Source organism: Hylobates moloch, unplaced genomic scaffold, assembly GCF_009828535.3.
Source record: "Hylobates moloch isolate HMO894 unplaced genomic scaffold, HMol_V3 SCAFFOLD_2, whole genome shotgun sequence".
Taxonomy (NCBI): Eukaryota; Metazoa; Chordata; class Mammalia; order Primates; family Hylobatidae; genus Hylobates; species Hylobates moloch.
The window spans coordinates 159736285-159750184 of NW_026652277.1; the positions used below are offsets into that span (position 1 = coordinate 159736285).

At 36.1% G+C, this 13900-nt stretch overlaps 1 protein-coding gene across 2 annotated transcripts in view; it reads right to left on the bottom strand.

The window, feature by feature from the left end:
* Positions 1 to 7663: 7663 nt before the first annotated feature.
* Positions 7664 to 13900, bottom strand: part of NMBR (neuromedin B receptor) — a 67896-nt gene continuing 61659 nt past the window's right edge. For both annotated transcript variants that reach the window (XM_058435603.1, XM_032160435.2), the window contains 2 exons: positions 10734 to 11082; positions 7664 to 8227 (listed from right to left, as the gene is read on the bottom strand). In XM_058435603.1, the coding sequence (XP_058291586.1) occupies positions 7826 to 8227; positions 10734 to 11060 (729 nt within the window). In that variant the 5' untranslated portion in view covers positions 11061 to 11082 and the 3' untranslated portion in view covers positions 7664 to 7825. The remainder of the gene's footprint in view (positions 8228 to 10733; positions 11083 to 13900) is intronic.

Consider the following 13900-nt stretch of genomic DNA (forward strand, 5'->3'; position numbering starts at 1 on the left):
TTTGATTAAACACATTAGTAGAAATAATAACACTGCTATTAGTAATTTGCTATTTGGATAAATCTGCCTTTAAAATAAGCTAGACAGGCATACTAAATTCAATTCGCCATTGAATTTGGTTATTTATATACCTAATGCCGTATAGCTGTTTGACTAGGCTCTTTCTGCTTTGCAAAGGAGAATCTTTACCCATCGAAAAACGTGAACTTACGAGGATAAGAAAGTCTAACGGAGCCAACAGGGTCATATTAAAATGATTTGTGGGTTTTTTTCTCCTGCTTCTTTATTCTTATACGACCATGATTATATAGTCTTCCTTTTAATACATGCACATAAATAAACATATTCCAAATGGTATAAGAGGGATTATACTGCTGAGAACTTTCTTACACTTTTTAGCTTGAAGAATCCAGGAGAATACCACACACGAGATGCAAATAGATAGATTTCTAACACCCAGCAGAAAACTAAAAGTTTTAAGATACCCATGTTTCTCAATTAAATTTTATCAGCATATGAAAAAAAAACAATTTGAAGATTCTCATACTTGTTTTTTCAGATTTGATTATCTACAGTACCAAAATACCTCAAATGGTTACGAATTTCCCCTTTCAAATAGTTCTGTTAAGTATCATTAAATATTTTGTAAAATACATTTTAGGTTCCTAAGTGGGTTAAATTTACATTATTCATCCACCACGAAGAATAATGAGTAATTATTATCTCTTTCTTGCCCAAAAGGAGAGTTAGTTCCCAGAAATGAAATCTTGGTTAAGTTTTGCTGTATACCACTTCCAACACAAATTGCCCACCACAGATTGAAACTAGGCTCTGTATGTAAGAACATGTCCTGTTTGAAATTGCAGTAAGATACAACATATGGGAAAAAATGGAGCACTTGGAATAACTTGGCAAAATAATTTAGAAAATGAAATGTTATAAAATGCAATGTATAAGTAATGTTTTCTCTAATGATCATTTAAAGATGCAGTTATAACAAGACATTCTTTAGCTCTCTTCTTTTTATTCTCTTATAGCTTTACAAAAATGACTTTCTGCACAGAAGCTGACCTATTTGCTCATGCCTTTCCCACTTGTTTTGAAAAAGTCTAAGAAAAACATACATGTATATATATTAATTTTCTCAAAGTTGAAATACACATGCTTACTCTTTCTTAAGAGAGGCCTAATTGTTGAAATATTTCATTTCTCGGAAACTTAGTGTAAATATTTTCTGAGTGAGCAATGAAGCCAGTAATAAAATATTCATAAATGGAAATATTATACTTATTCAAAACCCATTAATTATTTTAAAGCTGTATAGGATCATATAAACATTAAAAACTTGTTCTAACAAGCAAATAGTCAAATGAAATATGTTTCAATATCTAAAAAGCTCCATTAATTTTTATTATCTTCCTCCTTTTTTAATATAGCATGCACAAAAGGGAGAAAGAAATTTAGGAGCAAAAATTATGCTCCTACCTTTTATATATGAAATTTATTTTTATAAAGTTATTCACATTACCTGGAATTTAAGCTGCTATCTTTCCCTAGAAAAGACAAAGGCAAACTGAGAGAACCATTCCTTTTTGTCCTCCACTGTCAGGTAACCTGTGCATTTCAGTGAGGAAAATGTTGACATGCATGCTCCTGTCTTTTAATGAATTACTTGAATTCCAGACTCCTGAAAGCATTGACTGTAGATAAAATATATGAATTTAAAGTCAAACAGATAAAAGTTCAACAGCAAGTTCTTCCATCCCTATCTGCCTCAAACATAGGATGGGAACCAGAATAGCTTCTGCCTTATAAGCTATTATGATGCGTCCCTATAAAATTATATGGCACAGCGTCTGCCACATAGGACATGTTTAATCAATGTTTATTATTACTTTGTTACACGAGAACAATAACTTTAAAATATAATGATAAATGCTATCTTCACTGAACACTTACTTCAGGCTTTGGGTAAGTACCTTACATGTGTTACATAATTTAATTCTACAATGTTATTAATCCATTTTACAAATGCCATGATTGACAGGTATCAGTCCCTGATTCAAAGTATTCCAAGGATACTTTTTTTTTGTATTTTTTTAACAACTCCTGGTTTAAAGAGGAGATTCACATAAAAGGGCATATATATCTTGTATATACATTAAAAATAATATTTTGTGGATATTTCTCTTTGTTATGGCAAATATTACCACATTAGACATTTTTTCTGAAATATTTTCTTGAATTAAGATATTACTAGATTGAGTTACAAAAATCAATAAATTAATTGTATTTTTCAAAAGGCTATTTCAATTTATGTATGTTTAACAGATCTGGTATTTGACATTTTTTTCTACTTCTGACTAACAGGCATCATCAGTTTGATTCATTTCTGTAGTGTGATTTCATAAATAAATGTCGAGATTTATTTCTTTTAATAATAATATTATTATTAGTTTTGAGACAGAGTCTCGCTCTGTCACCAGGCTGGAGTGCAGTGGTGCGATCTCGGCTCACTGCAACCTCCACCTCCCAGGTTCAAGCGATTCCCCTACGTCAGCCTCCTAAGTAGCTGGGACTATAGGTGTGCACCACCACGCTGGGCTAATTTTTTTTTTTTTTGTATTTTTGTAGAGACGAGGTTTCATCATGTTTGCCAGGATGGTCTCAATCTCCTGACCTCGTGATCTGCCTGCCTCAGCCTCCCAAAGTGCTGGGATTACAGGCATGAGCCACCACATCCAGCCTTAAGATTATTATTTGATAATAAGAACAATGAAATCTTCAAATATCCAGAAACAAATATAAATATTTATAAAAATAAAAGTGTAAGTGTATACAAATTAAATATATGTAAAATTCAACAAATGCAGAAGTTTAAAATCTAATTTTAGTATGAACCAAATATTACACTGTGTGTGTGTGGGTATGTGATAGTTTTCACAGCAAAGGACTAGGACTAATGATACGGTTTGTCTGTGCCCCACCCAAATCTCATCTAGAAGTCCCATGTGTTGTGGGAGGTACCAGGTGAGAGGAAATTGAATCATGGGGGCAGGTCTTTCCCATACTGTTCACATGGTAGTGAATAAGTCTCACGACATCTGATGGTTTCATAAGGGGGAGTTTCCCTGCATATGCTCTCTTCTCTTGTCTGCCACCATTTGAGACATGCCTTTTACCTTCCACATGATTGTGAGGGCTCACCAGCCATCTAGAATTATAAGTCCATTCAACCTCTTTCTTTTGTAAATTGCCCAGTCTTGAGTATGTCTTTATCAGCATTGTGAAAATGGATTAATACAGTAAATTGGTACCAGTAGAGTAGGGTAGTGCTGAAAAGATACCTGAAAATGTGGAAGCAACTTTGGAACTGGATAACAGGCAGAGGTTGGAATAATTTGGAGGGCTCAGAAGAAAACAGGAAAATGTGGGAAAGTTTGGAACTCCCTAGAGACTTGTTGAATGGCTTTGACAAAAATGCTGATAATGATATATATGGACAATGAAATCCAGGCTGAGGTGGTCTCAGATGGAGATGAGGAACTAGTTGGGAACTGGAGCAAAGATGACTCTTGTTATGTTTTAGCAAAGAGACTGGTGGCATTTTGCCCCTGCCCTAGAGATTCGTGGATTTAGGGTATCTAGTGGAAGAAATTTCTAAGCAGCAAAGCATTCAAGAGGTGATTTGGGTGCTGATGAAGGCATTCAGTTTTAAAAAGGTAACAGAACATAAAAGTTTGGAAAATTTGCAGCCTGACAATGTGACAGAACAGATAATCCCATTTTCTGAGGAGAAATTCAAGCTGGCAGCAGAAATTTGCATAGGTAACAAGGTGCCGAATGTTAGTCACTAAGACAGCGGGCAAAATGTCCCCAGGGCATGTCAGAGACCTCCGAGGCAGCCCTTCCCATGACAGACCAGAGGCTTAGGTGGAAAAAAATGGTTTTGTGGGCCAGGCCCAGGGTCTGTCTGCTGTATACAGTCTAGGGACTTGGTGCCCTGCATCCTAGATGCTCCAGCCATGACTAAAAGGGGACAAGGTACAGCTCAGGCTGTTGCTTCAGAGGGTGGGAGCCTAAAGCCTTGGCAGGTCCCACGTGGTGTTGAGCCTGCAGGTGCACAGAAATCAAGAATTGAGGTTTGGGAACCTCCACCTAGACTTCAGATGATGTATGGATACGCCTGGATGCTCAGGCAAAAGTTTGCTGCAGGAGTGAGACCCTCATGGAGTACTTCTGCTAGGGCAGTGCAGAAAGGAAATGTGGGTTCAGAGCCCCACACAGAGTCCCTACTGGAGCACCGCCTAGTGGAGCTGTGAGAAGAGGGCCACTATCCTCCAGATTCCAGAATGGTAGATCTACAAATAGCTTGTGACATGCACCTGGAAAAGCCGGAGATACTCAACACCAGCCCATGAAAGCAGCCAGTAGAGGGCTATACTGGCAAAGCCACGGAGGCAGAGCTGCCCAAGGCTGTGGGAGCACACCTCTGGTATCGGCATGACCTGGATGGGAGACATAGAGTCAAAAGAGATCATTTTGGAGCTTTAAGTTTGGACTGCTCTGCTGGATTTTGGACTTGCACGGGGCCTGTAGCCCACCACTTTGTTTTGGTCAATTTCTCCCATCTGGAATAGCTGTATTTACCCAATGCCTGATCCCCATTGTATCTAGGAAGTAACTAACTTACTTTTAATTTTACAGGCTCATAGGCAGAAGGCACTCGCCTTGTCTCAGATGAGACTTTGAACTGTGGACTTTTGAGTTAATGCTGAAATGAGTTAAGACTTTGGGGGACTGTTGGGAAGGCATGATTGGTTTTGAAATGTGAGGACATGAGATTTGGGAAGGGCTGGGGCAGAATGATATGGTTTGGCTCTGTCCCCACCTAAATCTCATCTTGAATTCCCACATGCTGTGGGAGGGACCTGGTGGGAAGTAATTGAATCGTGAGGGCAGGTCTTTCCCATGCTATTCTCATGACAGTGAATAAGTCTCATGAGATCTGTTGGTTTTATAAGGGGGAGTTTCCCTGCACGAGTTCTCTTCTTGTCTGCCACCATGTGAGATGTGTCTTTCACTTTACATGTGATTGTGAGGCCTCCCCAGCTATGTGAAACTGTAAGTCCATTAAACCTTTCTTTTGTAAATTGTCCAGTCTCAGATATATCTTTATCAGCAGTGTGAAAACAGACTAATACAACTAATATGCAGAATCTATACGGAACTTAAACAAATCAATAAGAAGAAAATAAATAACCCCATTAAAATAGTGGGCAAAGACATGAACAGACATTTCTCAAAAGAAGACATACAGGTAACCAAAAAACATGAGCAAATGTTAAACATCACTAATCATCAGAGAGAGGCAAATCAAAACCATAATGAGATACTATCTCACACCAGTCAGAATGGCTATTATTTAAAAAGTCAGAACATAACATGTCAGAGAGGTTGCAGAGAAAGGCAACGCTTATAGACTATTGTTGGGAATGCAAATTAGTTAAGCCACTATGAAAAGCAGTTTACAGATTTCCCAAAGAATTGAAAATAAAATTGCCACTTGACACTGCAATCTCATTACTAGGGATATAGCTAAAGGAAACTAAATTGTTCTAAGAAAAAGATACCTGCAATCATATGTTTATCACAACAACGTTCACAATAACAAAGACATAGAAACAACCCAGGTACCCATCTATGGTGGACTAATGACAATGTGGTACATATACATGATGGAATACTACACAGCCATGAGAAAAGAATGAAATAACATCATTTTGTAGCAACATGGATGCAGGTGGGGCCATTATCTTAAGCAAATTAATGTAGAAACAGAAAAACAAATAATTCATGTTCTCACTTACAAGCAGGAACTCAACATTGGGTACACATGAACACAACCATGGAAAAAACAGACACTGGGGACTCCAACAGTGGGGAAGGATGTGGACAAGGGTTGAAAAACTACCTATTGGGTACTATGTTCACTACTTGGGTGATGAGATCATTATGAGCCCAAACCCAGCATTATGCAGTATACTGATGTAACAAGCCTACACATGAGCCCTCTGAATCTAAAGTTTAAAAAAAATAATAATTTGCACAGATAATCCTCTACCTGCTTAGTTTGTTAACAGAGCTATTAAGTGTTGACTGGATCTCCAAAAAGAAAAGCTCGATATTTTTAAGTTATTTAATATCTCTGAGCCTCAATTTCCTAATCTATAGAGATAATAAGAAGACCTTCTTCAGAGGTAAATTAACAATTAAATTAATAAAGCCTAAGTTCAGGGGTCTGACAATGTGTTCACATGATCTGCTGTTTCTGCAAAATTTTCAAAATCGTGTACGCTTTCAAATAAAGATGCCTTACCCACAATTGCATAACTTCATACCTTGCCAAATTAGATCTTTCTCTTGTTCACCTCAGTGATTATATTGATGATTAAATTAGATAGTAAATGTAAAGCTTTAGGACTATGCCTGTAACATAGAAAATACTTGATTAGTGTTCACTATCATTATTATTATCAAATATTTTACTTTGTATTTATTCTTCTAATTGTTATATGCAATTGAATATGTTACATCTTAAATAGCATGAGTTATGGGTGTTTAAGGAAAAGCTTAGTATACTAATAGAGTCTTCTCAAATCTAGAAAAAGAAATAGTATGAAATATATTGATTTAAATATTAGATTTATTGATACATGCTTTTAAAAATGGTAGCTTTTAAAATGTAATCAATACATTTGCATTTTCTTAAAAAAAGAAGACATTTATTCAGAGAAAACTGTGGTATCATTCAGGAAAAGCAGAAAAAAATTGCCTAAATGTGATCCCACATACTTGTCAGTTGGGTATTGCAAGAGAGGATGAGTAAATGGTTGAACTCACTGGAATTACACAAATCTTATCACATCTATACACAATCATCCAAATATTCGAGTATTTAGCAATGTATACTAAGATGGCCATGCAAACTTGTGAGGTGTAGTTTTGCAATTTGGGACATATGATACCTATTTTACATTCATAATGTAAATCATATTCATATCATACCTATTTTATAATTCATAATATTAATTTCATTATCTCTGTTAATCACATACTTAGAAGTTACAGATACGAGTTATTTCTATAAATTATGATTAATCACAGAATCACAATAAATACCGATGTGATTAAGCTCCACCTTTGAATTTTTTATTATTTTCTTAAAATGAAGGACGTGTGGGTGTGTGTGTGTACATATATACATATATATACACACACACATACATGCAATAGTTGTGAATTGAATGAAATTCACCAGGACAATCTGACTTGTATTTCAAATAATAGGAGTTTGACTATTACCCTCACCGAATCATTGAGTCAATATAGAAATTTATTTCATGCTTCGAGATAAAACAAAACCTAAGACAAATATGCTAGAATTGGCTTTAGCAACAGCCTAAATACTAAAGCAATGTTAAATTATACATATTGCATTGGTTTGGGGATCATCTTTAATGTGAAATATATATAATGTACATGTGTGTACGTGCGTGTGTGCAAATACATATATATACATATATGTATTATATGTAGTGATTTAAAGTCTTTTCTCATATTCTAATTATTAGGAAATGAAAAGAGAAAAAATAAAGTCTAGTGTAGAGAAAAAATGTCTTGCATTTTCTGAGTCAATCGTGCAATTGCCTAATAAATTAGCTAAGTAACAGCAAGAATACGATAATTATTTAGTTCTGATCTGCTGAATAGGAATTTTAACAGTTACTAAGCTCTCTCCAGGTAGTGAGTTGAACGGCCAAAATCACAGTGCCGTTTCCTGCTTCATGCTGTGCCCATTTAGTAAAACAGAATTGGTCACCATGTTCTTAGCATTGCTTTTCAGAGATGTCATACGCACCGCTGAAGAGCTGAGTAGGTAGCTGGTTCCTCTCTCTTGATAGGACTTCCTCCCACAGCAGAGTTGGCTGTTGAAATGCCTCCTGAAGCTTTCACTGAGTAGGTAAAGAGCAAATGGGTTGACACAAGAATTGCCAAAACTGAGAACCCGGGCAACTAAGGTGACAATCATGTGGCCTAGAGATGGATCAATCTCATTATAATTGAAAGACCGATACATGTAAAGGATGTGGTTTGGAAACCAACAGAAGATGAAGCAGCCCACAAAGACAAGCACGATTTTAGCCAGGCGTTTCCGTGTTTCCATCTGCAAATATAAGAAATTGATCCCATTGGTTAAAGTGAAAATGGAACCAGCCACATCCCAACTTTTTCAAGTCAGGAAAGAGCAAAATTTACAGCATGATAATACATCCAAAATACACAAATTATTTATTTTCCTCACCAAAGTGATGATGGATTTTAACAGTTTGATAAAGCTTATTTTGGTCTCTACATTATTTGCATTAAAAAATATTTGACAACTTATACAAAACTAGGTGGTAAATTACTAAATGCTGTCTTCATATTATTTATTTATTTTCGTTTTGCTTAATGCCTCATTGTGTGTAACATAAATATAAATCATTTCTGTTTGTATTAAATCCACTAAATTAAGAAATCATAGAATATATTCAAGCTTAGGTGTTTCAAAACAAATTAGGGTGTTTTAAATAGGAAAAATTGATCTAATGAAGCAGGGCTTGACTTTTTAAAACTACCACTCCACAGGAAAACAAAATGACAACTTGAAATTTAAACTCCTGACTTACACAAATCAAAAGCACCTGATATAACTGTGAGTCCTATAAACATTATTATATTTTCACATTCACAAATAAAAATAAATTTTCCTTCTCCATAAAATTTACATATTATGTTTACTGTTTCTAAGAGGGTATTCAAGAGTATAATAAATAGATAAAATTCAAATATTGGACATCAATATTTTTAATCTAAAAACTATTTCTTAACATCAGTAGTTCAAGGGGTACCTTATATTTGTCTAATTTGTTTAAATATTTAATTAAGGCAACATGGACGTGGAATACTAATTTATTGAAAGACATTGGTAGTAGGTATCATAACATTTTCTGAGTGAATACTATTGGTCATCAACTAGACTATTTCAAAGAAGACTGGAAAGGTTTGGGATTGGAACATATCTGATGGTAGGTAGCAGTAGACTGGTGATGGAGGAAGCAAAGAAAGGTGCAACTGAAGAGGAGCCCAGGCCAGGAAGCAGAATGTGATATTCCACATGGATCCCAGTGGCATAAGTTAGGCAACCCAACAATCAATCCTAAGAAAGTCAAATGTGAAATTTATCTTTCTAAGCAGTGTCATCCCTTCCAGGTGGACCATGAGTGCAAGAATGTCACAGCAGTCTATACTTGGAGATTCAGCACAGGCAGGCTGTTGGCATTGAGATTATTTCTCAGCAGATGTCAAGACCCAGTTGCCCTGTCAGGGTTTATAGGTCCCAATAGGGAAATTCACAAAAACAAAGCAGGCAGGCCAAGGCCATTAAAAATTTAAAAAGTGAATCAAGGGCAGTGTCTATGAGAAAAACTCAACTTTAGAAACCAAAAGCAAATACTCAAATACCTAATTGAGATACACAGGGCTCACACTGGATCACAGGGCTCAAATAAAAGAACTAATTATATAAAATAGAAAGCACAGTGAGCCAATGATGTGAACACATTGCCTCACTGATGCCAAATATTTAGATAAAGTCTATGAATTTATCTAACAATGCCTTCAATAATTGGGTGATTTTTTTAAGTCTTTAAAGCCGATGTGGATCTTTGATGCTGATGGCCACCAATTCATAAAGGTTACCTTCCATGCAAGAAACCTTTACTAGTTTCTGCTGTTTCTAACATGCCCAGTGCCCCAGCCTAATGCGCCATCTATGTTCCAGTAAATTTTAAATGATCTGCGATTCAGTTTCTTTGCCTTTAATTTGGAAACAAGCATCAGTAACTACTCTGTACCTGCAAAACCCGTTAGAAGTTCTTTTCTAGCTGTACACAAATGTACAACCAGAAACTTTCTCACAAGAACACTATTTCTGTCTCTTTGTGTATTAACACAGTTGATTTTTACCTTAAATTAGTACTGCATATTCTTGAGGAAGAAAAAGTACATAAGGTTCATGATGTAATTTTTAAATAAGCATATTATCTTTGTAGGGAAAGTTAAAAATTTGAGTTGGGTCACATACTGCTTCAGCACCAGCCCACCTTTGGATTGCACCTTTGGGTTCCTTTTCTGCTGCTCTTGCTATTCCCCTCATCTCTCATTCTGACTTCCACCCAAATCCCATCCCCAGATCCCAGGCAGTGTCCTATAGTCCTTTCCTGATGCATCCTTCTTCTAGACTCCCTGCCATCCTTAGTGGGTTAATGGGAGAAGAGACAATAATCAAATTAATGTATGCTCATACGTGAAATTTTTCTGGTTTATTATGTTGTTTGTTAAATAAAAATCTGCATGTAAAACAGGCCTTTCAATACATTAATTTCTAATGGTGGAATGTCAGGTCTTATCACAGATCCAGGTAAATGATAAACTGAACCTAAGTGGGCCTTTCCAGGGCTCTGATATGACCATATATTAGAGATCCCCACATATCCGTTCTAGTTAAGGCCTGTGAAGGCCCAACTCTATTCTCATCAGTCATAGGATTAAAAGCCCACAAAATAAAACAATAAATAGCAGTTACTTGTTCTGACCACACACCACCAACCCACACCTACAAAGCTTACCTGTTTTTTGGTATGTTCATTGTATTCTCCAGGAAGATTGTGTGTGCTTTTAATTAAGGTCTTTGCAATATGATAATAATAAATGCTAATAATAGCAAGTGGTATGAGGAAATAGACCAAGAAAATGAGCACTGAATGAATCTTTGGATGTAATTCATCTGTTTGAGGGTATGGGATACATGCTGTGAAGCTGCTATTATCCAAGCTACTGATGCGCGCCACTTCTGAAAACACCGCTTCGGGAACTGCCAACAACACGGAGACCACCCAGATACCCATGGCCTTCACACAGGTCCACAGCAATGCCCCTGAGGTCTGCATGTCCATGGGGTTAACGATGGCTCTGTACCTGGGAAAATGATACATCTCAAGTTATTCCAGAAAGAAAGAAAGGAAAGAAAAAAGAGAAAGAAAGAAAAAGGAAGAAGGGGGGGAAGAAAGAAAGATAAAAGGAAAGAAAGAAAGAAAGAAAGAAAGAAAGAAAGAAAGAAAGAGAAAGAGAGAGAGAAAGAAAGAGGAAAGAAAAGAAAAAGAAAGAAAGAAAGAGAGAGAGAGAGGGAGGGAGGGAGGGAGGGAGGAAAGAAGAAAGAAAGAAAGAAAGAAAGAAAGAAAGAAAGAAAGAAAGAAAGAAAGAAAGAAAGAAAGAAAGAAAGAGAAAGAAAGAAGAAAGAAAGAAAGAAGAAAGAAAGAAAGAAAGAAAGAAAGAAAGAAAGAAAGAAAGAAAGAAAGAAAAGAAAGAAGAAGAGAGGAGAGGAGAGGAGAGGAGATGAAAGGAAAGCAAAGGAAAGGAAAGGGAAGGAGAAAAGGGAAGGAAGGAAGGAAGGAAGGAAGGAAGGAAGGAAGGAAGGAAGGAAGGAAGGAGAGAAAGACATCCTGCTTAGTAAGAGAGATGCCAACAATATTCTGTCTTTATAGCTCAAATTTATTTATTCCCTGGCTGCTTAAAAGTGTATGGAAGACCTAAGGTTCCTGGTGTCTCTCAGTCTACAAGTCATTCCACTACTTATTAGCACAGAAAACAGGAAAGGAGAGAAAAATATTTTAAATTGGCATTTCCTAAATCCTAGTCATTTCATTTCCAAAATCCTGGACATTCATTTACCTCTTAAATTCTTCTAAATCTATATATGTTACATCTATCATAATGTATTGAATACCAAAATGTAAGATGTTCCCAAAATAATATTATTCAATTCTTCCTTGATACTTTTCCATAGCTTCTGAGCATGAGCCCCTTCACTCTTTTTCTAAGGACATTAATGAATTTTAGAAATTAATCTAGATTGGTCATACTACATTTTGACAAAATAAAGACTAATCTAGATTGGGATTTTCTCCGTAATCCAATAATAAGGACTGAAAACCTTGAAAGCAAAATAATATTCTGTCTTTATAGCTCAAATTTATTTCATGTCAAGATCCCATAAAATTATTTTCTCCTCCAACCTAAAATATTAATGGCAATATACTAGCAATGTACTAGTGATAAAGGAATCACACTCCAGGACACAGTAAACAATCCAAAACTTTCTACAGCTAACTCAAACACACATATTAAGTAAGGCAATGATGATGCAAACAATTCAAAATGGTATGTAAACCTCAAATTTTTTATATTTCTCTTTAAAGTATTTCAGATGACAATATACCTAGCAAATAAGATTCAGTGCCACATGATTTTAGTTAGACAAATCTCAATTATTACCCCATCTCTGATATTTTTTGGAAAATCACATTTATCAAGCACATCTCCACCTTCTTCTTGATTTTAATTTCTAAGATATTCTGTTAGCTTTACTTTCCATCATTTTTTCTGAATTTTAAAATTTCTGCTATCATCTTTTGTTTCCTATAAGTTTTTTATGTTTTCAAATTATTTCTTTTTTATAGTGTCCTATTCCTATGTTATATGTGCACATTCTTGCCATGTATCTCTTTTTTTGACAGGGTCTCACTCTGTCACCCAGGCTGGAGTGCAGTTGCCTGATCTCAGCTCACTGCAATCTCCACCTCCCAGGTTCAAGCAATCCTCCCACCTTAGCCTCCCAAGTAGCTAGGACTACAGGTGTGTGCCACCAAGCCTAGTTAATTTTTGTATTTTTGTAGAGAGCAGGTTTTGCCATGCTGCTCAGGCTGGTCTCATACTCCTCCTGGGCTCAAGTGATCTGCCCACCTCAGCCTCCCAAAGTGCTGGGGTTATAGGTATGAGCTACTGCAGCCAGCTCTTGCTATGTATCTATAAAACTAACACAAACAGAAAAATTTAATCTCTTTCCAGGTTGTTTGGTCTCTTTGTGCTGTAATCTCTCCTAATAAATTTGCATAATTATTGACTGACAATTCATATTTAAGAGCAAAGTACCAAAAACCTGATTGCAATTTTTTTTCTGTGGAAGAAGACAAGGAAAGGGCAGAGAGGTTATCACTACAAGAAGATCAAGCCTTCTTTTTAGATTCTCAAAAACCAGGAAGGGTATTCTGAACTTTCCTCTACGTATTTAAAAAGGAGAAGAAAATGTCACTTCTCTACCTCATATCTAAGCACATATACTATTGTAGAGGTACTGTTGTAGTTTACTTGGGCTGCTATAATAAAGTACCATATGCTGGGCGCTTATAAACAACAGAAATTTGTCACAATTCTGAAGACTAGGAAATCTAAGATAAAGGAATTGAGAGATTCAGTGTCTGGTGAGGGTCTCACTTTTTTTACACAGATGGATCTTCTTGCTGTTTATTCAAATGGTGGAAAGGTCAAGCATCCCTTTGGAGTCTTTTATAAGGGAATGAATCCCATTCATGTGAGCCCCACTCTTATGACCTAATCACTCCTAATGGCCCACCTCTTAACGCCATCATCTTGGGGAGTAGGATTTCAACATACGAATTTTGGCCAACATAAACATTCATATCATAGCAGGCATTATAACCATAAAAGATACAGAGAAACTTTAAATAGAAATTGAAATAATAAATCTCTCATTTTGATAAGATTGCTAGAAACAGGTACAGAAATGTCAGTTTAGGGAAAGCAAGAAACCTAGCAGAAATGTTGGCCTTTCCAACAAGGAGGATTATGAGCCACCTCCTGCAAGAAAAGATAGACCCCAACGATAGTCTCTAAATGATACACATTTGAATAAAAGGGCAGAATTGAAAATCCTACA